This window comes from Homalodisca vitripennis, chromosome 2 (assembly GCF_021130785.1).
Source record: "Homalodisca vitripennis isolate AUS2020 chromosome 2, UT_GWSS_2.1, whole genome shotgun sequence".
NCBI lineage: Eukaryota > Metazoa > Arthropoda > Insecta > Hemiptera > Cicadellidae > Homalodisca > Homalodisca vitripennis.
In genome coordinates, this window is record NC_060208.1 from 111,156,373 (window position 1) to 111,182,993 (window position 26,621).

Consider the following 26,621-nt stretch of genomic DNA (forward strand, 5'->3'; position numbering starts at 1 on the left):
AAATAAATGTATGTCGAACTTTTAAATTTTTAACTATTTTGATACTTAGACTCAATTATATCCAAATAAAACATTCTGTTATAACTGATGAGTCTTCCAGTTACTTAACCCTTTTGGTGCCAACCTCTGTATATAAATTTGTTAATATATAAACAATTAGAATGAACCAAACTAAAAAAATATTTACAGTAATTTTCAAAGATTAATTAGATGTTTAGTTTAAATTTAGTGTAAAACAACACAAAAAGTGAAAATTTTGCTTTCTAAAAAACAACTTTTAAAATATTAATCACAGCTTGTTAATATTTAGTTTAATTTTCTCTTTCAATTAATATTATGTTTTTTAGTGGAATAATTGTTCAAAGTGCTACTTCTCATGTGAAATTAAAAAAAAGATAAACTAATGTTGTAATGTGTAAATATTGTTTTAAAATTATATTTAATTTAAATATAAGATTTGTTTTATAGTTTTTATAAAGGAAAACAGTTTTTCTGCTGACTTATTCTAAATGAAGTTTCACTTATTCAGAACTCAGTAATAGCCTGTGTATGAAACTCATGAGTTAGACTAAGGATACAAGTAAAATTGAAAACGTAGGTTTACACAAAAGTAGTGTTATTTTTACAGATTTGTGGATAATAAAATAATTTTTGGTGTATGTTTACAATTTTAGTTGTTGTACACAGTAATATCAGTTATTTTGAGGAAAATTTTTTTCAAGTGCTACTTTGCATATAAAACTAGAAAATGTTCAAAAATATTTTGTTAAGAACCATTTTAAAAAAAATATAAGTTACAAGTATATGCATGTTTTATGTGTTTTTAATCTTATCTAAACAATTTATCTATAAAGAAAATAAAATAAAAATTAAGAGCCTGAAACAGTTTTGATTTAATGGGTGTTTAGTAAAAATTAAAAAATTGCTAAATAGGATAGACATTTTCCAGTAGTACCTTAAGAGAAATTTCTGGAATTTTTTGGACAAACATTTGCATTAAGCTCCGGCTTTAAAAGGATTAATACTTAATTTATTGTACTGTACATTAAAAATTTGGAATAAATGTTGCATTTAGAACAATTATTAGTCTCCTCAATTTTTATTCCTTAAGGTTAACAGAGTAAAATTTATTGTAAATCATCTTTACAATATTTTAACCATCTGAAATTTACAACCAAGGTAACTGCAAATATTTACAGAAAAAATAACAAATAATTTTGGTTACTACAATAAAGAAGGAAAATGGACAAGGAAATGAAACAACAAAATTTACTTTCATCAACAACGTATATATTACAATCCATTTTAAACAATAAAATAACGTGTAAGAATTGTAGAATAGAAAAATATATAACAGCGATGACTCATCCACTGAGACGTTGGTGAAGTGTGTAAGTATAAACGCCAATAGGCTTTAATCACCAAGTATGACTGACAATGTGAAGCTTTATGCGAAAATAATAAATTATAGTGACTGGAGCTGAAGCATGACTTCTGGCTTGAGGTAGTAGTCTTCAGATGGTGTCTCCCCTGCCCACACAAACAACAGGATTGAAGCAGGAACCAGATGTAGCTCCAGAAGTGTTTTATTCATGTCTGCTTCTGTCAACCGGTGTCCGGTCCCGGTTGTCAACACAAACTCTCCCTCCGAAAACACAATGTGCTCTTGTACGAATGTAAACACTTCACTCAGTTTCTCGTACACCCCGAATGTACCCTATAACATCATGATAAACATTTACCTCATTATGTTAAGACATATTTTTTACTACTTGATGCTCTGTACTCTACTGTAAGTTTTACAGCACGATTTTAAATACTTAGTCTGGTACTAAATTGTTTCTATACATAATAAAAAAACAATGGAATCGTTTAAATTTTTAATCATAATCATAGACACAGTACTCAGATCAATTCTGTAGCAGTTGATTTATTTTATAACAATGCCAGCAAAATAAACAGAAACAAAGAGGTAAATGATATAGACAAGGAAGAACAGTACCCAAATATTTGCTAACTGTTGTTTATCCCAGCATCTCTATTTGAGATGATAATGCTTGTGCATGAAGTCCTGCCATCACTTATTGATGAAATGCTTGTATTTCGGTTATATTTTATATAGTACAGTTTTTTACTAGCTTCTTTTTAAGGCCAGTAAGATATCACAGAACAGTTCTATTTTGGTTCCTGTCTTCTTCGCCTTCACATATTACAGAGTGCTAATATTCTTCTTTTTCTTTTGTGTTTAACACGTTGAATCGTTTTTTGCGTGAAATACTTTGTGGCATTGTTTTTTCATTTGTCAATTTGAATCATAAAACATTTATGTTGCTAGGTTATTGAATAACCTACATAGTGACCTTTTACGCAAGACTTTGTTATTTGCAAACATTGTAATTGTTAATTTATTACAGCAACTGTATTTTATTTATAAGAACTGGAATATATTAATTATTTATAAGAAATAATTATGCTGAGGATGAAGACCGGCTCTTGGAATTTTTAGATGAGAGTAGTGTATACACTTCCTTCACAATTTTGAGGCCTAATGAGTCTGAAAGACTTGTTGACCAAGAAAACAGTAATGTTTCATTTGACAATGAAGCTGATCTTGACTTGTGGAGTGATTTATAAGCATTCTTTATGATACCGAAGCCAACAAGGATTATGGTTGATTGGGGGTGTATTCATTGTAGGTTACCTGCTGCACTTGCATAACCTTAAAAGGATTAATGTTGGCCCAGATGATGAATTCCTTCAGTTTCCAGTAGGATATCATGACATTTCTAGCCCCAACCATATGTAAAATAATAATGTTTGTCCAATAGCCTATTTTATTGTTTTTTTTTTTAACACTTTATTATACGTATTATTTCTGTGTTCATTGCCAAAATGTTTAAGGGGTAAATAAAATTGCCATTGGCTCTCATTTCAAGTATAGCATGAATAAGCATTTCTGGTTTGATTCAATAACATTGCACACACAGCATAGTACAGTTTGTCTGTTTCCATGATAAACAAAACATACATGCCAAATTTGTTTCTTATCAGTGTAAATTGAGTGAGGTTGTGGATAAACATGCTTGGATGCACATTACCAGACAAATAGGAATGATGAGACCTGTTAGGGCCAGCAATTCATATTAGCAAAAAAGTTTTCTTTATTTGGAGCATAAATTGTGCAATCACTTGCCAAGATTTATAAAAAATGAAAAATTGGTAAAGAAGCAAAATAATTGTATAAAGAAATAAATGGCTTTTAAAATTTTCATGTATCAAAGTTGAAAATTTTTTTTACAAAACAAAGATAAATAAATTTCAAATATTTTGACATATATTTTTAGTAATAAATAAGGAAATGTAGCTGAACGATAGTAGCCTATGTAGTGGGTTTTGCTTGTTATTTGCATGATTCCAGAGTTTCTTTGTTTTTTTTTTTATTATGTAACATGGGCATATATATATATATATATATATATATATATATATATATATATATGTGTGTGTATATATGTGTGTGTTATTTATTTTATTCTATACTAATATAAAGATTTATGTGTGCATATGAATGAGATCTGGTGTTCATGTCCATAGAAAATGCATGTTTGATTAGATCTGTGGTAAGGGAATTTGCGTAGTGTGCGTGTGCGGTTTTTGTATTGTGTAGGTGTGTGTGGGCGTGATTGTGTATTTTCTTTTCTCTCTCTCAGCAGTTCTATCTTTCACATAATAAATAAATTAAAAAAATAATAATAATAAATAAAATAATATTTTGACAAATAATGACTCTTCATGCACATAGGAAGCATAAGCTTTCCTAGCGTGTAGAATTATTCCAGCAACTCATAAGTACATTAAATGTTTTTTGTAAAAGGTAAATCTTACAATGGTTTTTGAAATGAATAATGTGTACCATAGTTTTTGTTTTTTATTTATAATTTTGTTCATATTTTTCATAAATTTTGTATAACTGGACTGGTGTTTTTATTATTTTGAGTAACAATGTTCAACAGGTGGCATTTTGTTAATATTGAAGCAAATCACACAATTGCTTTTTTAAGTTTTTCTCTTATTTAGAAATAGAGAAAAGTTACCTATGTGCAAAGTTTTGTGTCTGTAGCTTTAAAAGTTCTAGAGATAATAATTTGTTCATTAAAAATAGAAAATGGCGGCTAGCATCTAAACAAGACATTTCTTGATGTAAAATTTACACATGAAATTTTTTTTGAAACGATTTTAAAGTTTAAAATCCATGTCTTCAGGTAGGAACCCACTTGCTTGAAAATTTGAATCTGAGCGGTAGAGGAAAGGGGATACTGCTATGTTCAGTAGAACTGGATAGGAGAGCTGCGAGGACAAACAGGGCTATACAACACAGAGCTGACAAATATATCCGCCTGTCCAGTAGTACTTTACTGGAGAGTGCAAAGGGTAACAAACACAAGAGAAATGAGTGCAAATTATTAAGGGATGTTAAGGTTTCAAAGGAACCTCTATATCCAATCGAGATCTAAAATAATTCTATAATAATAGAAAAAAATAATAATAGTATACTGTGTTATAAAAAAAAGGCTTGTTATAAAAAACTAAAAGTACAAGGGCAAAAAATCACTTTCTAAATAAGTAATAATAATAATTTCTAAATTGGTGAATTCCTTCAGTTGTAAAAATGAGTTAGCTGGTATATTAGATATATTAAGAAAGTCTTGTGGTATAATTAGTTGTGATAGCAGACCTTACATCTAAAGATTAGTTTGATCAAAATATTTCTAGACTGTCACCATATATTAACCACTGTTTTATCACAATACTTTTGAGTTGTTTGGTAAAACAAAGAAAACTACTGTGAATATCAACATGAAAATTCCTATCATTAACATTCATTATTATAGCTTATAATAAAATAGAATTAATACTAAGTTCAATGTTATTTTTTTATTAAATTAGTTACATCAATGAAATTACCTGCAAAAGAATTCCGTCAGGAAAACGTACTCTAATCAAAGCAAATCTGTATTTTTTCATTTCTCTTTGTTCCTCTTTTTCTCTCATTGCTTTCGTCCTTAGTACCAAACTACTTTCTACTCTTTCAGTTCTGGAAAAATGAAACAGATCATATGTTATTACTAACATCACTTAAATATGGGATTGCTCTTAGGGTATATAGAATAAACATCCATGAAATCTAACTATTGGATTAAAATATATTCATTTAAAGTTATAATGTGGAGGCATGTTTGGATATGCTCCCAAGCTAAGGTTGGGTATTAAGGTTAATGTAAGATCTCCCAAGTGTTACAGTACATCTCAAAATTGAAAATAAAATTTCAGTAATTTAATGACATGATTGAGGTTAAATTAAGATTTCAATGGTTTCAAACTTTCAAATAGCAACTGTTTTTACAAATATATTTCTGTTTATTTAATTTTTTTTTAACAGTTAATGCATATTCAGTAGCGTATTTAATGAGTTTATACCAATCAGTTGAAAAAATACATTATGACAATCAATCATCTCTGCAATGACTGGTAATCAACACTTCAATAAATCAATCAATCCTATAATACATTGCAATCATTCATTCAAAGACTGGCAATCAACATTACAACAATGCTTTCTAAATATCAGTCAATATATTGTAAATATAAGAGTATATTTTGCATAATTTCACAGAGATGATGCAAATATTTCAACCTAATTTGGAAGCCACCATTTGTGTATTACATTACTACCCGACCGGTAATCTTGTTCATATTAAGCAACAGTAGTTACACAAATTCTCTTGCATTTTTACTTGCAAGTCTAAAAGCAAAAACACCATTTGTGTCATGGCCACTACTGATTGTCTAGTGGCTAAGGTCTGAGACAATCGGTCGGCCAACTTTGATTGCCCAATGGATTATTACGTGTTTTAGAAGCTTATCACGATACAAAGGTAGAAATAACCAAGAAAAACTTCATTACAGTAGGGGAAGCAACATGAATCAGATGGGGCTCAGGAACATATGTTGATTTTCATTCACAGTTTCACGGGCCATGTGGTGTGAAATACAATGTTTTGAGATTAATCAGGTCCTGATTCAATCAGGTGTTAAACTGTATTTTTACATTTTCCCGGTTCTTAAGGAAGATTCCTGGCTTATTCCAGGTTTTTCCCCGGTACATTAAATTTCAGGCTTATTGCAGGTTTCCCCGGTCAGGTGGCCACCCTGTTTTTCACTTAAATAGGTCTGATGTAATTTTAATTTCTCCATTCCTCTCACAATAGAATTTTTGTAACATGGCAATGATAAGAATTTTACTGGCAGACTTCATGATGCATTTTATTGTTATAAATTCAGGTTATTTATATAATATAATATAATAGCATAATAGCATGCATAATATGCATAATAGCATAATAAATATAATAGCAGAGTATTAAGCTGCTACAATCAATCCTCTATTAAATAATTTAAATTTATCAGACTTGATGCTTAGCGAAGCTAAACAACCGACTTGGTGGTTAAACTACCTGAGTTGTTGCTCCCGTTTGACCTCGTCAGGCGTCATGGTGAAGAACGCAGGTGGCAGCTCTGTTTTCTGGGCTGCCTGAGTGGGCAGCAGCACCTGAACATTACGATCCAGTTCCAGTCCGATTGGCTCAGCACTGTGTAGTGCGTCCATCAGCACCTGTCACACACACCATTATTAAAGTACTGTTGAAATAAAAAAAAGAACATCTTCCATCACAAAGTTAAATCCAACACTTTGAGCTAATAAAAAGATTCTTAACTAATAAAATTTATATACGAGGGTCTTCCAGAAAGTAAAGAACGATTGCGCATCACGGGCGGCGCAGTTCCCCCACCACCGCGGTAGATAGCTTGTTCGTTAGCCACACCTTCTGCCTCAGTGTGAGCTGAGTAGCGGTACCGTGTGGTCACGTTTGCGTCTCCTGTGAAAGTTTAAAATGGCGGCGTTAATTGAAAATCCCGCCAAGTGTGAACTGCGTAGTGTGATACGGTTTCTGAATGCACAGAATGTTCGACCTATTGAAATTTATAGGCAAATTAAGGCAGTTTACGGTGACAATGCGATGAACGAGTCATCAGTGAGAAAATGGTGCATTCAATTTAAGGAAGGTCGAACTAATGTGCACGACGAGGAACGAAGTGGAAGGCCGTCACTCGTTACTGACGAGTTGGCAGCGAAAGTTGATGGAAAAATTCAACAAAACCGTCGTTTCACTTTGAGTGGTCTAGTGGAATTTTTTCCACAAATTTCAAGGTCGCTTTTGCACGAAATAGTGACTGAACGTCTTGGTTATCAGAAAATGTGTGCTCGTTGGGTGCCTAAGATTCTTACTGATGTCCACAAGACTCAGTATGACGAAGAAGGTGATGCGTTTCTTGACCGCATCGTAACGGGTGACGAAACTTGGGTTTCCTATCGAACCCCGGAAACAAAGCTCCAGTCAATGGAATGGCATCACTCGAATTCACCAACAAAAAACAGGAAAGAAAAACCAAATTTGAACACCAGGAAATTGATGGCAACAGTTTTTTTGGGACCGAAAAGGCCTAATCCATGTGGAGTTCATGCCGAGAGGCGAAACAATCACCTCAGAGGCCTACATCGAGACCTTGCATCGGCTTCGCCGCGCTATTCAGAACAAACGACGCGGAATGCTGTCGTCGAAAGTGGTGCTGATCCACGACAATGCTCGGCCTCATTGCAGTGCACGAACCAAAGCAGAACTCAATTCTTTCAAATGGCAAATCTTCGGACACCCTCCGTATAGTCCAGATCTGGCTCCGAGTGACTATCACTTGTTTCCAAAGTTGAAAGTGTTTTTAGGCGGAAAAAACTTTTTGGGTGACGAAGACCTCAAAGAAGGAGTAAAAACGTGGCTTCATTCCTTGGCGGCAGAACAGTATAACGTCGGTATAGAAAAACTGGTGCCACGCTACAACAAGTGCCTTGACAGTTCCGGCGATTTTGTAGAAAAATAGAGTAAGTTTATAAGTATTTATAAATAAATTTTCATGCTCTTATCTTTTGTTTTTATTGACTTATAACAAAACGTTCTTTACTTTCTGGAAGACCCTCGTGTTTTAATCCTCAATCAATGTGTGGTTGTGTGACAGCCACTCCACAATCACAGAACTACTGATCTTTGAACCATTCCCATAATAAATCCTCACAGATGCATTGACCACATCCAATACAGAAGTGTGGTTGTGTGACAGCCACTCCACAATCACAGAACTACTGATCTTTGAACCATTCCCATAATAAATCCTCACAGATGCATTGACCACATCCAATACAGAAGTGTGGTTGTGTGACAGCCACTCCACCATCACAGAACTACTGATCTTTGAACCATTCCCATAATAAATCCTCACAGATGCATTGACCACATCCAATACAGAAGTGTGGTTGGAATACTCTATCCTGTATGAATTATCTTAAAAAACTGTACACCTTTATTATAACCAGGACAACAGCAATCACACGAAGCCATAGTGAATAACATTGACAGCACTCGTAAAACTACGAAGTATAATATTACCTACTTTGGGACCAGAGCAAGTGGGCTTATGAAGGCTACAGATCTATGCCTTTATCTTGGAAATATTCAGAATGAGGGACAGAAAAAACGGACAATTTCAAGAATAAAGCTTTTAATCAAGCCATAATTGTTGCAGAGAACAATATTACACTAATCACACAGAACAAACATAACCAACAAGCAACTAAACTCACTGAAGTAATGAGAATAACTCTTTAGACAAGAACTAGTAAGGCGTCTCCTGGAAAATATTCCTTAAAACAGAGGAAGACAGCTTGATTTTGGTAGCAAAGGTAGGATCTGCTCTATTAAATGAATTTCCTGAAATTCAAAATAGCATACTTTTAACTAAACTAATGAGTATAGGTCAAAAATTGAGGAATTAGAGAAAAGAGAGAGCAATAATTGACAAAAATAGAACTACTTCTTCAAACAAATGATGACATTGAAAAACAAAGAAAAAAATTATCATCTAGATGTACAAAATATTTTTGAAGAACACGATGAAAAAGTACCTCTAAAACTAAAATAACAAGACATTAAAATCAAGGACCAGGAGAAGGATCTTTCAACACTGCAACAAATGTTACACATGAAGAAAACAAAGCTCATCATAAAAGTACAAAAAAACTATTTTAAGCATTCTGAAACACAAACTGGCTTTACTTTAAATCCCAGTGCTACAAATACCTTCTCACTTATAGTAGATATAGGCCAACTGAAAAAACTCACAGCCTTTTAGAAACCTGTAATGAAAAACTCAAAAGTACTTTAACAGAATGCAGTAGCACATCTCGGACCTCAGGAACCAGCCAAACCTGTAATGAAACACTGAACAGTACTCTTACTGAAGCAACTGACCAAAACCTCAACCCAACACTTGGAGACAAACCAGAATAACCAAATCTGAACCAAAGTCCTTTGACCAAGGTCTATGCTAAGACTCCAACTCAGCTACAAGTGATTAGCAAACAAAGCAAGCCAAATCCAAAGAAGAATGTGTTCAGCATCTCTTTGCAAGTCTCAAAACATTTGCATAGACAGCTATAACCAGCAATCGTGAACCAAAACCCAAATCCCTCACATAAACCAGTGTATACTCAAAGGCACACAGTCTCAAACTTGAGAATCACTGACACAAGCGAGGAATTAAGTTCAGACACAAATGACATACTACCACTATCCCATTGCAAAAGCCTCTGCACCCACTGAAGCACCCACATCTGTGTAACCCACCTTGACGAGAAGACCACCTAGCTAATCACTGCTACTAAACTAGGACCCTCAGAATCCTTCATAGAATTTTATGAAAAAAACCTTGAACAATTCAAACCTAATTACATAAAAAAGCACCTTCCCACTTTAGAAACGGATATATCACCTTTTTTAGGACCAGGCAACAATATCGGACCTCCAACATAATAAACAAAGCATCATTTGTGGAGCAAAACAAACCTTTCAGACACATAATACATAACTTAACAGATTTCAACCAGAATATAAAGGATTTATTTATTGACCCATTGGGGAATTTGCCCGAGTGTCACTCGTTGCGGCCGAGCAGGACTGAATAATCTTGCACTCGTTGTGCTCTTTCTAGACGCTAACAATAACGTATTTGTTTGTTTTTATGCTACATAGCAGTTTTGTGCCCTCTTGCATTCTTATGAACAATCATTCCCTTCCGATTCATTATGTTTGCACACTGGAACCACAACTAATAGCTTGTTTTGTTATTGTTTACATTTTGCCATATGCTCAATTTTCATCACTTCAATGTTCTACTTACATTCTATTTATCGTGTTCTCAATGTTTAGTGTTTAACTGTTTATAGTTGTTGAATGAGTTTTTAGTTCTTTAGCTACACCTCATGGAACAAGATTTATGTACTTCAGAAGTAGACAGATACTTGGACAGTGATATTGAGACATCAAAAGTGAATTATAAAAAGTAAATGAATAGTCATTGTATGCAATGTAAATAGTTTATTTTAATTATTACAATTGAAAGTAACAAAAGGTTTTATTTGATCTCCCAGACAACTAATTCAAGAGCTTGTCATAAGATCATAGAAAAGTTAAAAATGTTAACTGAATTTTGATTGTTTTGTTACTATACTTTATAATTATTAAGCAATCCAATAAAAACTGGTTTCCATATAAAAAATATTGTGCTCTTAAGAATAAAAAATTTATTGAAACAGATAAGCAAAAAGTAATAGAATATTGACAATTTGCTGAATATAGAATTGGCTGGATTTGGATTTTTTGTTTTTCTTACTAAAGAAATTTGTAAATATATACTAAAAAATTTAATATAAAATTATTTGCAGAACAACAAACACTATTGTAGAGCAACCAAATAGACTAAAATGACCTTAAAAAGTTACTAATTTATCTGTATTCAAACTCATTATGATTTTCAGATGTTTATTATTTAATTTTTAAAGAAACTTAAGTAAATAATAAGAAAATGTTATTTATCATTTCTAAAGAATACAAATATTTACCTGAAGATTTTCTAAATCTTGTAAGACAGACACATCAAAGACTAGAAAAGGCTCTTCACGCTCTTGGAATGGAAGTGTTTCTTGTCTAAAACCAGCTGCTTCTAGAAACTCCATCACACCTTCTAGTCCTGCTACTTTTTCTTGGAATATTCTATTGGACAGCCGAATTTTTCTGTATTTCTCCTCATCTGGATTTTTTATTATATTTTCTAAATATTTGCTAAGCGTTTCTATACACTGCTCTACCTATAAAACAAACAAAAGAATTTAATACTGAAGGATCTATTGTAAGAACCAAATTCAACAATGCCACATGTTTCCAAATAGACAGGGCTGATAAAGAGTGATCCTTTAGTGTTACAGTTAACAGTAAAATCATACAAAGACTGCTTACTCTTCCATTAATTCATATTTACCAGACACTGATTATGATCAAGAAAAACAGAAAATTTCAGTTAATTTCCCAACATACATAATTATTCCACCAGACACAACAGAACTCTAATTTATTCATTACACAAAACTTTGAGAAATGTACTGAGTATGCAAGAATTCGTCTCTATAATAGTTGGCCTAATGATGTCAAATCAGAGAACTGTTAAGAGGTTTTAAGGAAAAAAAAAAGTGAAGGACTACTTGCTGGGAAAATGTTTTTACAGTGTAAATAAATTCTTAACTGAATAAAAATAAGTTTTTAATCTTTATGATATGATTTTTACAGTTTGCTGTGATTATTTATATTTAATGCTCAGTGTTCAATGTGTTATGTATAAATTTAAATACACTATGTGATTTATGTATACAATTTATATTTAATTTATACTTTAATTTAGTATAGGTATCTTTAACAAATTGACATGTCATCTACCACGAGTAAATTGCTGTTAAATGGTGTTAAATAAAAACAAAATAATAAAAAACACAATATTTAAAAATTCTTATTTTTTCAATTAGGTGTAGAAAACATGAAATAGGTGACCTGCACACTGTGCTCAAGTATACCATGTGAGCAATCAATATAACAAACTGAACTAGATTATTAAACTTTAGTGGGCGCCACATTATACATTTTATGGAAAAACTTTGTTCGAGACCTGCAGAGCCAAAAAGTTTCAAGTATAATAACAAAATTAATAAACCAATAAAACCATACATGTAACACTGTTTTTAATTAAATTACAACTTAAAATCAAACAAATAAAATTGACAAGAAAATACATTTCAAACTAGTGGAAAGAACAGTGAAATCATAATACTAAAATTGAATAAAAAATAATAAAATGAAGATAACTACATTATAAATATATAAAGTGAATGTTCAATTAAAAGACAATGCAACTGTAACTACAATACATAAAAATAATGTGTACTGCGGCCAAATAAAATAATGAAAATCATTTACATACTCTTTAATGTTTCTTTTGTAACTTGGAAAAAATAAGTGTTGAGAAAATATAACACTAACTTTTTATAATAATTGAGTGCTAATCTGTCATGGCATCTAGTGCTAATGATCATTTAGCATGTTGCTCACTCATCCATGAAACATTATCACTTGTTATAGCTTGACAATTGTCTTGTTGTAACCGCTGTACCCTCTAGATAAGGCCACTGACAAATGAGTCATTATTACAAGCAACAAAATTAGATACTTTCCTAAGCAGTAATCCAGTACATCAATAAAATACAAGCTTACCTTATCTTTATTTTTGTTACACGAGTGAATTATTAGACATGCAGTCAGCCCTTTCTCATCTGCCAACTGTTCGTACAGAAACTCCTTTATCTTTCCCTTCCACTCATCTTTGGAAAGAATTTCAGGACCTAAAATGGGTGAAAAAGTTTTGTAATGATAAAGTAGTACAACTAAATGGTTAGTGGATGGCCTCTGGACCATTATTTTCTGTTAACAATAAAAATAATATTCAGACATTACCCTTTATTGATTTTTAGACAACTGCCCATTTAAAAACATATAACTTGGTTTATTTTCACTATTTTAACTATTAATTAATTATTACATTTCATTGGCTGTTTGGAATTACTAACAGTGTAAATTATTTACTGGAAAACTAATCTATAAAGATAATGCATTGGCCAACACCAAAATGTTGTCAAAGTTAATAAATACATAACTTGACATTCCTGTTTTCTATTTGTTAAGAGTTAAATTAGCTAACCAAATAATGGGCTAACACAAACTTGTCGTTATTGATTAAATTTTACGTAATCATTATAACATTAGCTTTTTTAGATAACATGGAAAGTCCAAATGTTTGGGCAGCTACATGTTTGATGCAATGAAAATGTTAGTCTGACTATAATATTGTGATGATTACACATGAAATGTAACCAAGTACGATCGGTTTCTGTTAATGCAGCGAGTTTTGTGCGTGAAGAATTTTTTTTAACTGAGAAATAAACTACTACCTTCTTCCTATGACAAAATGGGTGAACACAAATACTAAAGGAGAAGGAAAATATCTCAACTATCAATTATCTCATATACAAAGTGTCTGTTGTAACTAATATCCTTGTTTTTGTTTACAGAAAAATAATGAGATAGAAGTTATATGTTAATAAATGTGAATAAAACACATAAGATTCAAAAATAAAGAAATCTTTTTATAATAAATAATCATTTAAATTTAAATTATAAGTAAGATGGGCCAAATAACTTAGAGAGGTGTGTTGGGGTATTTTTCAGAGTTTTCAGTATATTGTAAAATAAATTAAAATTCAATATTAATTTTCCTTTAGATTAAAATGAACACAGATTAAAAGATCAACCAAAGAAACATTGTTTACATATCATCAACAAACGGGTAATTAACAGTTCATAACTTCAATAACAAAGAAGACTTTTTTATCCTGTTTGACTTGAGTCTAATTTTAGTAATAATTTTTAAAATATGGGTACTTTTGCTATAACACTTTTTATAGTATTATAAACACACAATATTGTTAGCATAGGTACGAGTTTATTAAAAAAAAATGTTTTTGTGTACTACAGCGCCCATAGTAGAAGTAATTTAAGAGCACATTAGGAATCACCACAATAAAGTATCAGATGTTTTAGATGTTGGTAGACCTGATTTCTTTACTCTCTGCCTCAGGTAGCACACTTTCGTGGTTGATATCGTGTCAGCTGCAAGTACCTTTCCCTTACTTTTTCTCCCTCCTATCATATCATGTTTATTTTCTAATGTTATAATTATTGTTCTGTGAATTTTGTAACAAGTAATATTCAGTTTGGTAGTAGAGTATGCCTACCGCTTGATCTAAGCGGCAAAGTAATGTTTGGTACTGCGAACCATGCAAGGTGAAGGTTAATGAGCTCGTGTTGAGTGGTGATTCGTCATCGGAAAATGTACAGGCAGAAAGTGAGAATGGCTGTTTAAATCCGCATTTAAAACTTATTTTAGACCAGTTGGAAATTGTGAGTGAGAATTATTCAAAACTTGAGGAAAGAATGACTCTTGTTGAAAAGGTTAGCAATCGAAATGTTAACCTCTCAACACAAGGTTCAATTTGTGATGAAGCTGGTGAATGTACCGATATGTCGGGGTCGGAAGGCATATCCAATGCTGTTGCTTTGGACAATAATGTTGGTGTGGACATTGAATCAAACGATAATAGCGATAATTCACTCTCTGACAAAGCTGATGTGACTTCGGAAGCAGCTGGATCCCGTAGGCCTAGTGGTGAGGCTATCAGAGTTGTGAACGGACAACGAGTTATTAATAATTCTGAATGGAAGGTGGTTAATCACAAAAAGAAACCAGTGACAGCTAGGTATATGCCTAGTTACAACCAGTATGAAATGCGTAAACCTAGACCTAATGGAGGTTATGTTGAACAAGGTAAGCCTAGGCTTAGGAAACAACTCACTAATGTGCCTCTGACTAAAGGCAGACCTATGCATGAAAATAGTGTTAGTATTGCGGGCACCATACAGCTTTAGGGATGCTTTAAAGAGGAATGTGAAAAATAAAGTAATTTTTGGAACTAAAGTGTCAAGTGAAGGCAATATGTTAAAAGCTGCACCGAGGCTGTATTGGATTTTTCTATCAGGGCTTGACGCAACTGAAAGCTCTGACAATATTAAAAGTTACCTTAAGGATCTGAAGGACTCAGATTCATATGTGTGTGAAAAGCTGACTACAAGGTTTAATGGTTATAGCTCATTTAAGATTGGCGTGCCATTTAATTTAAGTGAAGAACTGATGCATCCAAACTTGTGGCCTGAGGGATGTATAATTGGAAAGTATAAGCCCCACAGGAATAAAACCGAGGCTATGGGAACACCTGGTGATTTTTTAGCACAAAACACCGTATGTAACCAAAGGGTCCTAGGTGCAGATATGAGTAGGCCATCAAAGCCTATAGACTTGGACTATAAATCTAAGGACAGTGTAAATATTGTACATTGGAATGTGCAGGGTTTTCTTGGAAAGAGAGATGAAGCTAATTTGTTGGCAATGAAATTTAATACAGACATGTTGTGTGTTTGTGAACATTGGTTGAGCAGTGATGAACTGATGGAGGTGGGTCTACCAGATTTTAAATTGATCAGCGCATTTTGCAGATCTTTCGGGCCAAAGAGGGGGCACTGCAATATTTTTAAGATCCAGATGGCTGGGCGAGGAGATGACTTTTTTAACAGAAACTGTCTAGTCAATATATCTGTGAAGTAGCTGCTGTATTTATAAAGGAGATTAACCTAGTTTGTATCGAAATATATAGAGTTCCTGACGGTCAGAACTTTGACAATTTTATTGAGCACATGTATGAATTGTTGAGTAAGTTTATTGAATAGTAATAAGAATAAGGCATCAATTATGCTGTGTGGCGATTTTAATATTGATATTTTAGTCAATGACTCTAGGATAAGCTAAGTTTTTAGATTTACTTTTAGGTTTTAACCTTTGGACAACCATTTCTGATGTAACTAGGCCTAGTACGAATTTTGTGGATGGCGGATCATGTATTGACAACATTGCCACTACTGTACATTTTGACAGAATTGAGAATGCTGCAGTGGAGCCTATGGTTATGTCAGACCATCATGCGATTGTTCTAAAATGCAAATTGTTACCAAGGAAAGATAACGTTACCAGTCATGTAAATAGTAGGCTAACCAATGTAATAGTTCTAAGGCAAAAAGATTTTAAAATTGTCAGAACAATTGATTATATCAATTCATTGTATTTTGTCACTCTAATTAGTAAAATTAACTGGTTGCTTCTGTATGAGTTAAATAGCATAGATGATAAATTTGACTATTTTTTAAATAAATTTATGAACATTGTGAATATTGCTTTTCCTATTAAGTATGTACCAGCTGTTAGGGATTATTGTAAACTTCCCTCTTGGTATAATACAGACCTCAAAGAACTTAAGGAAAGTTTGTTTATATATGTTATGCTCAGTCATAAGTCTACAGCATAAACTACTTTAAAGAATGTTATATGAAATTAAAGAAAGATAATATAAAAGCGATGTTAGAAGTTGTAAGCTACGTTTTAATTGTGAGAGGGGGTGTCATCTGCTAAAAATAAACCTAAAATTATGTGGTCTATTATTAATGAAAATATAAGTAATAGTGATAGGTCTAAAAGTACAGAAGTTGGAAGTAGTCTAACAGCTTGTGATTTCAATAACTTTTTTGTGAATAGTGTAAATGATCTCATTGCTAATGTGCCTTTTTCTAGTCAGACTATGTCATACTATTTAAGTAAGTTAAGTTGTAATGTGTCTAACTGTGAATTTAGTATTACTGAAGTAAAGGTTGAACAGATGTATGATGCTATTAATTTGTTAAGTAATAGTTCATGTCTGGATGTGTATGGTTTTAATTCTGAGCTGTTGAAACTTGCTGCACCTTTTATTGCCGAAGCTCTAGCCTATCTCTTGAATCTTTGTATTAATAATGGTACATTTCCAAGGTGCCTTAAGCTGGCAAAGGTTATACCACTGTATAAATAAGGTACACGGAAAGAACATAAGAGTTTTAGACCTGTCTCGATAATTCCCAATTGTTTCAAAAGTGTTTGGAGGTAATAATAAATAGGCAAGTAATTCAGTATTTTGAAAGTAACCTATTGTTATCAGATAGTCAGTTTTGGTTTTAGGCCTAAGAGAGGAACACTAAAATGCTATTGTTACAATTTATGAAGAGCTGTATTCATGGTGTAGATGATAAAAAAGTGGTCATAGGCAAGTTCTCTTCGACCATGTCTAAAGCCTTCGACACGGTAAATCATGAAATTTTGTTAGATAAACTTAAGTATTATGGTTTTGATGATCTGTCTTTACAATTTTTTAAATCATATCTCAAAGAGAGATATCAAATGGTTGCTTTTAATGGAAGCTCTTCTCAATACAATGCAGTTACAGCAGGGGTTCCACTAGGATCCATTTTGGGATCTGTATTATTTATAATTTATGTAAATGACCTGCCAGCCTCCATAAATAACAATGTGACAAGATCATACATGTTTGCAGACGACCTAGCAATCTTACTGAATTGTAAAAAATCTTAATGTAGTAAATGATTCTCTACTAGTCGCTAACTCAATTGTGAATGATTGGTGTGCGGCGAACGTCCTCTGTGTAAACCATGAGAAAACTCAGGAGATTAATTTTAATTTACAACATAAACCAAACCATGATAACGTAAAGTTAAAGTTTCTAGGTGTTCACCTCCAAGAGAAATCTGAAATGGAACAGGCATATAGAAGTTTTATGTAAAAAATTAGCAAAAGGCATTTTTATGTTGTTAAGATTGAGATTATTGTAAATATTGAAACATTAACTGCAGTATACTATGCACACATCCAGAGTCATTTGTCCTATGGAGTTATTGTATGGGGCAATGATCCTAACACCAAAAGACTTTTGATATTGCAGAAGAGAGCTATTAGGATAATGTGTAATGTAAACAATAGAACCCATTGCAAACCTTTGTTTAGACAATTAGAGGTGTTGACTGTGCCTTCTATATTTGTTCTGGATGTATTACTGTATGTTAAAAATAACTTGCAGACAATAACAGTAAATAGCTCTATACATAATTACTTTACTAGAAATTGTTCTAATCTTAGAGTAGTAAACTACTGTACCTACCAGTGTACCAAAAATAGTTTTGTAGAGATAGGTATTAAAATTTATAACATGTTACCAAATCATATTAAATGTCTAGATTTTATTAGGTTTAAGAAATGCTTAAGAAATATCTTAGTAAATCTAGCAGCATACAGTTTAAATGAAGTTATAGATCATATATGAAGCTAACATAGCCTAGTTATGAATATTTTACTTTTATAATACAATTTGTTTTGTATGTGATGACGATGCCATGCATACCACATTTGTAACGGCAATAAAATTCTGATTCTGATTCTGATTCCTATGATATCAGATAAAAATATCAATGTTAATTTTACTGATATAATTTCTTGGTGATTTTGACTATCCAAGGGTAACAAAATAAGAATGCTCTTTTAACTCTCAATGGAATTGATGACCCAAATGATTCAAGTGAAATTGGCGATGATACAAAGTTAGATAATAATAATTGTAACCGTAATACAAAGTCCGATCTTGATATCAATGGACTAAAAAGGCAAATAAAATGGGGAAAATAGACATAAAAACTAAAACTCAATATATAAATGCTAGATAATGAAGCGGTAGAAACAATGAATAAGAATTACTGGACATATGCTTACTGAATGTATTGATCACAACCAAATTTGTATTATAGTTGATAGCAAGGAGTTGTATGGTTTGTAGAATTCATTGTATACTACTGGTGGTACAAAGGCATGGTTTATATATTAAAATTATAAGTGTTTTAAAACGCACTTCTGAAAGATTGCTGTCTACAAACGGTTATAAATATTTTATACAATTTTAACATTAGATCCAAGTTAAAGATTAAATAAAACTAACTATTCACTCCTCTAATCATCACGCAAAGATTGTGTTTTTAAACTTGTGACAACACTTGTACAATTGATAGCCTTGCCACCATATGCAGTTTTTACTTCATTATGTGAGTTCTTCCCTAAATATATAGTGATTGGATTGACATTTTTCACTAAATGTACTGTCGCATTGACAGTTCTTAATGTACTGACCTCAAACCAGTCTCGTTACGGAGGGGAGGAATCAGGCTATACAGCAGTGTAGTCAACATGTCGAAAAAGAAATCCTTCTGGCTGTGAAAGCCTCAGTACACTTATTTTCTGGATATGCCTTGTATCCCAGTTTTTGCAATGCAGTGTATATACAATTGTCTAATCCTTCACCTTATATTTCCCTTTTAAGTTTTACCCGCAATTAAATAATATAAACAAAATCAGATATAACATACAGAAACAAAATGGCACATAAGATGATTCACTTACCTACAAGGGGACATTTGAAGTAAACCCCCCGCACTGCCAGTAGGGGTGACATATCCTCAGGCTCGGAGGGAGGAGGAGGCTCGGAGGGGGGAGTGCCTGACTTCTCCCTCTCCTCTCGTTCCATAGCTGCCTTCTTCTCTGCTTCCAACTCTCTCTTCACTTGTGCTTGTATCGCAGCTAAAGACCTGTCAATACATATTAATTTATAAAAAAGGAAACTAATGTTTATCTGTTAAAAACAAACCAATTCAATTGTGGTTGTTGAGGTTAATTTTTGATTCCTGAGAATCAGACATCTTCATTTAAAAATGATAAGTTATCATAAATATAGAAAAAGGTGATTACCATAGGTTTGTAAATCAAAGAAAAATAACAAACATTAACTGTTAAAATTTTTTTGGAGAACAATTACAATTTAAATTAAATTTAACCCTTTGAGTGCCACGGCATATTTTCCCAAGTCATACGCATAAATTGCCGGAGCATTTCCTTCTGTTTTGCAAGCGTGTGTGGAAAAAACTATATTAAAAAAACTATTCAACCGATTTGAATAATTTTTTTTTAGTTTGTGTCTTATAAAACAAGGTATTTTTTTCCATATAATATTATAATTTTATTTTTATTTACACAAAAAAAATATAGGTTATAACAAAAAACTAAAAAATGAAAAAAAATAAATTTCAAGTTTGAACTAAAATTTTATTTATACAATATTTTTTTTAAATTTTTTTTAGCTATACCATATGAAATAGCATGAAAAACTGAACAAAAATCATGCATAATATGGTGTGTTACAGTAATATTTAACCAGATACTGCAATATATACAAAATACAACAAAAAGCAATTTTTGTTCAAGTTTGTCAAAAGTTTAGAAACAATATTGTAACTATCCTATTTCACTCAATGAAGCAAGACGACTGTAAAATACTAATTATATAAAAAGTATATAAAAATATACACAGGCCTACAATATAACCTTACTTCACCTAAAATCAATAGTTTGATTGGAACTTGCGTTTTACTTCATCACCAATCCAACAATAAAATATACGTCACTAAACACGAAAAAAGAAGTTTAAAAATGCATTGTAAGTTTTACTGAACACAATTGCAGAATAGTAATAACAACAGTTTTCAGCATAAACACACGAAACTAGCACAATGTAAACACACAACAAACGAAACTGTGTAGTTAATGTCAACAAGTAGCAGCTGACCAACTATTGCGTCATCTGTTTTTTTTCTGATGGCAAATAACTACAAGGGGGCGGTGAACAATAAAAATCAATCACAATCGATTGTTCGAAACTCTTAGATTGCCGTGAAATAAGTTATTTGTCAAAACAAAAATGAATTATATGTGATATTAAATAAATACAAATCGTCTACTGGGTAGATGCCGGCAATTTATGCACATTTAACAACATCTACTATGTAGACGCTGCGGCATTCAAAGGGTTAAAAGCAGTTCCTTCTACAATGAAAGGCCTAAATCCAAATCATTCTAGGGATAAGATTATCTACAATTTTAGAAATTCTGTTACAATTAGAAACCAACTTTTACATGTTGAAAGTTATTAATACAGGTTATTAATACAGTTAGTTACAGGTTTTTGGTATTTATTGTTCTTTCTTGTTGGTGAATTAATGTGCGTTGAATTGCCATCCTTCCTTTAAACCCTTCTTCCTGTTGCACATTGCGTATTCTTATTAAATAGACAAAACATGTTGAAAACTTAGAATTAACTGCATGTTATAGCTGACAAATTATCAGCTTCATACTTACTTTTGATGTTTGCTCTTTAGTTTTAGGTATAGAATAAGTTTTTAGTTGTTGATGCTGGCTACCGCATTGAATTGATTTTGAATTGTTTTGTATAAATGGATTGTCCGTTGGTGAATAAATAAATAATGCATAATCTTAAGTACTGAGGAATATGAAGTAGGCCATATGTAAATAACCTAGGAATTTTCTGAGGCTGAAATGATAACCAATGTATCAGAAAGAACAGTTAAGAAATACTCCTTTGAAAAACCATACATAGTCTCTATTGAAGATAGGAAAAATGGAGTAAAAAGGAGGTCTACCCTACAAAATGAGTTCAGAAGTTCTATACAGATGAATCACCTTTGACTCTAGTGCAGCAGGATTCTGTATATATGGATCAGGAGTTAACGTAGCTGTGGAAAACCCTGGGAAAACACGTTGCGGTCTTCCAACTGGAAGTCATGGTAATAGAATCATGTGCTAAAAGACTCATACAACTGAGGCTGAAAGGAGCATAATACCTAATACTCTTTGACAGCCAGGCTGCACTAAAAGCACTTGATGCTTATTTGTTCGACTTGAAAGCAGTTTTGGAATGCAAGAATGCTCTGGTAGAGCTGGCAAAGAAGAACAGAGTTACACTGGTTGGGTGCCGGGCAATGAGGGCATTCATGGAAATGAAAAAGCAGATACCCTCGCCAAAATAGGTTCAGAGACTCTTATGGTAGGGCCAGAGCCGGGCTGCAGTGTAGCTCTCTCCTACAGCAAAGCTCTCGTGAAAGATTGGGAAAAGAGGATTAGATCCTTTAACTGGAGTAGGTCCTCAGGACTAAATAAAAAATGTTTATCTCTCATTATGCTAAAGGGTGGACAGCTATCCTAGATCAAAGTAAGGAGGATATAAGAATGATATTAGGAATGTTGACAGAACATGGCCCGCTTAGAAAACACTTTAAGAAGGTGGGTCTCAGTCAGACTGATGAATGCGGAATCTGAGAAGAAGCAGAAGAATCACATGACTAAGTTGTTCTGCCATATATATAATTAGGAAAGAAGTCCTAGGAATATATCTTCTCAGCCCCAAGGACACCAGAGAACAGAAGACCTCAAATTTGATTGACTTCTGTTTAAGTCTTAGATTCTGGGGGCACAAACATAAGTAAGGGAGGCGCAAAGGTCCTTTTAGGATTATGTGCGGAGACAACAACCTCTTTCCCTCAGGAAAAATAATAAAAAAATATGAAGTACATTATAAAAATTGAGAAAAGAGCAAAGTACAAGTCTATTTGGAGAACCCTTACAAACCTGCAAAAACCATAAGAAATCCTGATTGTAATAAATCTGTATATTTTAAGACGTTATCACATAAGCCTGAAGTCACTGGATTCCATGAATACAATTACAACACAAGGCATTCAAGTACGTATTGTCTTCCCTTACATCACTGCACTACTTAATTAAGCTATGCAGGAGCTGACTATGGACTATCCTGCCCTTAAATCTGAAAATAGTAGAGGCACGAAAATATCTGCTACATGCCTGGCTATTGGACCATTCATTCTACTCTTTAGCCGAGTTCTTCTGACGGATTCCATCTTAACAGAGTTATAAATTTTGGAAAATAATTGATAAAACATTAAAATAAACACTAGATTATGTGACAGAAATTAAAATGAAAAACTTACGTGTTGAATGCAGGGGTGTCCCGTTTCTCCCCACCCAACCTTGCCAATGCAGCGGCACCAGCCTGCCTTGCCTCTACTGATGGATTGGCTCGTGACGGAGCCCCTCCACCTGCCCCCGATTTCCCTGAGCCTCCTGTGGTTGGTTTCTTTGACTCTGTCAGTTTATGACCTGGCCCTGCCATTTTAAACTTGGCCTCCACCTTCTTCTTCTCAAAAAATTTCTTTATTTTATCCGCCATTTGGGATTTTTTCACTAAATCCTAGGACTGTGTTGTTTTGGCAGTTTTAGACGTGATACACTTTTCTTGAGTTCTTCAATAACTTTTGGTGTTGCTGAAACATCAAAATTTAATAGGTCAGATTGATTTCAAAAAGCCTTGGGGAATTGCTACTAAATCATATTCAAATTAAAAAACGTGTTTTCATTATTAAATAGGAGAGATAAGCACACAATGAGGTAAATGGGATAGTAGTTCCAATTATTATTTTGGTTGTTATTTTCTTCTTTTTCATTTTTTCTGCACCTCCTTATCTGAACACTTGGAACTAATACTGCTGTCTAATGTATGCATCCTGGTTATACTGGCCCAGAATTAGTCTTGCTTCTTTGTAATTATTATTTGGAATGAAATGAAACTTTGCTACACAAGTTATGGCACTAAAACAATCTTGAGGCTATTTGCCACATAAACAAACGAAAGCCTGTTTACATTATAGTTTATTCATTAAAATAATAATATAAACTTGATCATAGCAATCAGATTTCATCTTGTGTTGATTTCATTGCTGATTGTATTTTCAATATAAATAAAAAATCATTAATCATTCTGTCTCACTGATAAACTCCATTTTCTTACTTATTGTTGTTCTTATTATATATATATATTTTTTTATTTATTTATTTAGCCTATTGTTTCCGATTTATTGTTGTGGTTTTTTACTGGTTTTACCATTGGAAATTGACATAATCAAATATAATAGGTTAATTGGTATTACCAGTATTGGTGACTAACATATTATGATTAGTAGCTCCTTCATTATTAGTCATATAAATCAATTGTTGAAGTTAATCTAATGCCATAACATTTGCCTACAAGCTGGTCAATATATAGGCTATGTTAGAAACAACACAATACGGCCTACCATAACATGAAAATCTAATATAAAAACTTACAACAAAATTTCCTTGCATAATCTATACCTATTATTATTTTTTGGTTATTCTTTTTCTAGTCACATTATTGTTCAGTAATTTAATGATCTAGGTATTTGTTACAATTTATTCTCATATAGGAGACATATTCATTTTCCTATTTACTATCTGTTTACTAGAATAATTTTGTATTTTGAAAAAATAAATAAAATTTAACTACCATAAAAAGATGACCCTCTGAAAGTTAGCCCATTTCCAATGATCCAATTTTGTTTTATATTTTGCAGATGTATTCAATAGGGTAGTAAATATATGATGTAAAGTTTACTCCAAAATCCTCTGCCTCCCTTTGGGAAGGATTAACATTGTAACAGTCCCAAATGGGGACGGCAGACCTGCGCACGCATTACGGACATCCCCAAATGGGGCCGCCTTGCCGCTCTACACACAAAGCCTTTTTGTAATTCAGATATTTGTTGTAGACTGTTGATTCTCTGCCGCATTTTAGGTTATGACCAATGCTTTATTGTGATTGGTTTCGTTCGCATTTACCCATTACGGTTCTTTTTTAATAAGAGCCCGTTGTAATCTTTGAGTGTTTAGTTTGTTGTTTCTGTGTATATCAACTGTGTAATTCTTTCTCTACATTATTTGTGTTTTTTTTATAAAAATGGATCCTGCAGTGCCAGGTACCTCTGGTCAGACTAACTTTCACTCTAGCAATGAACAAAACTACGACAGTGATGGTTCATTTTGGTGGATTTCATACAAAGAGTTGTTGACGACTCTTCCTCATACAATTCATCTGCTTGTTCTGAAAGAATCAAGAATAAATGCATGGAAAGACATCACTGTACCCGATCTGAAGACATTTTAGGCGTTTCATTGCACACAGGCACAATAAAAATGAATCGAATCCAAGACTATTGGAAAACAGATTATTTATTCAATTTCAAGTATTTTAGTAGTTTTATGTCGAGGGACAGGTTCTTGTCCATTATGCGCTATTTGCATTTTTGCAAAACAAACGACAATGCTCTTGACCCCGGTACTGCAAACTCCATAGAAAAAATTCAGTTTGTTGTAGGTTACTTCAACGACAAAATGAGAAGTGCAGGCAGTGCACGAAACATGGCAAACCAAATGTCAAAACTGCTTTCCATTGTGTAACATGCCCTGAAAAGCCTGGCCTGTGCATGGGTCAGTGCTTTGAAGCTTACCATGACTCTCTGCAGTAAAAGACTGGAAGGTGGACGTGGTGTATATAGTGTTTATAACTAATAAGAATAGTGATAAGGCTATTTAATATGCGGTAGGTTGAAATTGGGGCCGAGCTTGTAACGGCAATGGTCAAAGAAAAACAAACGGAAATATCATTTGGACAATCATCCTGGACTTTCAATGAAACAAGTAAGTAATATTAGCAGCAGAGCGCTCGTAACAACAACTTTCGACAGTACGGGACTAGCACAATATGCGGCCGGCCCCGGTAGGGGCCAAAGCTTGTGACGTCACAGTTCCAGGAAACTCGGCCAGAAACATAAATTAGACCTTCAATCCTGCCTTTCCACCAAACAAAGTAAGTTTTTTCTACATAAAAATTGTTCAGCATCCGGTAACCCTAATTATGCTTTTTGCCGCAGCGAATGTGTTAAATTTAAAAAATATGGCAACAATTAACTATGAATATCTATAGGTCAAATGTTTTTATATTAAATTGTTTAGATATTTCTTATATATAGCTAATTTAATTGTCATGGTGGCCACTTATTATACTACAGCCATCAAATCTGCTTATCGCTAATTAAGATTTCATACTCTAAAATTTGTTGGTCCACAAAGGGCAAGGTTTGTTATATTTAGATTTAATATGTAAAAATTCATCATGTATATTTCATAATGAATTACATCTTATCCTGGGATATTAAATGAATTCTTAGGTTAAAAATCATTAAAACTTTTTAAATGTGCCTTTGAATTTATTACTATTATAGTTACATCATCATTATTAACTTTAGAACTAAAATAGGACCATTACATTTTAAATGTACATTTACATAGTTTTTTTAAACATTTTAAAGTTAAATTGACATAAGCTAGAATGTTCCTCCTATATAACAGACAAAATTAAACTTTAAATAAATACATTTTTGAAAATTTACCTGGCTTCATAAAGCGCTGACAGATGTATTTGCCATACAATTTCCATGCAATAGCCACTAAACAAGTATTAGTTAATAAAATTGCACAAAATAATTTTAAGAGTTCAATTTGGAATTCGTCATAAGGAAGTAATGATGCTATATGTCTTAAATAAAATAGTACATTAAGAGAACGTTCTTCATTACCAATAAAGCTAGTTAAGGTGCTGGTTGTAAAATTTGAGGTTATGCTCAAGTTTGAGAATATTACAAAATATATTTGATTGCAATAAAAGTATAACAGATTCCACAAAGAGGAACTGTCTAATTGTTCTTCAACGTTTGATGTCATTACACATAGTCAAAAATAAAATTAAACCACTCAATTAC

General features: G+C 32.7%; 1 protein-coding gene across 2 annotated transcripts; it reads right to left on the minus strand.

The window, feature by feature from the left end:
* Positions 1 to 1,268: 1,268 nt before the first annotated feature.
* LOC124354600 (UBX domain-containing protein 6) lies at positions 1,269 to 26,576 on the minus strand. Of its 2 annotated transcripts, none has more exons than XM_046805182.1 (8): positions 26,439 to 26,576; positions 22,938 to 23,270; positions 19,483 to 19,667; positions 12,765 to 12,892; positions 11,069 to 11,314; positions 6,516 to 6,673; positions 4,966 to 5,095; positions 1,269 to 1,717 (listed from the first exon to the last, which is right to left on the minus strand). In XM_046805182.1, exons 2-8 carry the CDS (start codon positions 23,174 to 23,176, stop codon positions 1,466 to 1,468), a joined length of 1,338 nt encoding a protein of 445 aa, XP_046661138.1. In that variant the 5' UTR covers positions 23,177 to 23,270; positions 26,439 to 26,576; the 3' UTR covers positions 1,269 to 1,465. The 2 variants fall into 2 exon arrangements, with proteins under 2 accessions (XP_046661138.1, XP_046661137.1); XM_046805181.1 differs by lacking the exon at positions 26,439 to 26,576 and adding an exon at positions 26,253 to 26,392.
* Positions 26,577 to 26,621: the final 45 nt, after the last annotated feature.

Coding starts and splice junctions, on each gene's coding strand:
- LOC124354600 (XM_046805182.1), bottom strand. CDS start 23,176: ATGGCGGATAAAATAAAGAAATTTTTTGAGAAGAAGAAGGTGGAGGCC. Junction 12,893..19,482: donor CTTCAAATGTCCCCTTGTAG/GTAAGTGAATCA, acceptor CACCCATTTTAG/GTCCTGAAATTCTTTCCAAA. Junction 1,718..4,965: donor CTGACGGAATTCTTTTGCAG/GTAATTTCATTG, acceptor ATGATGTTATAG/GGTACATTCGGGGTGTACGA.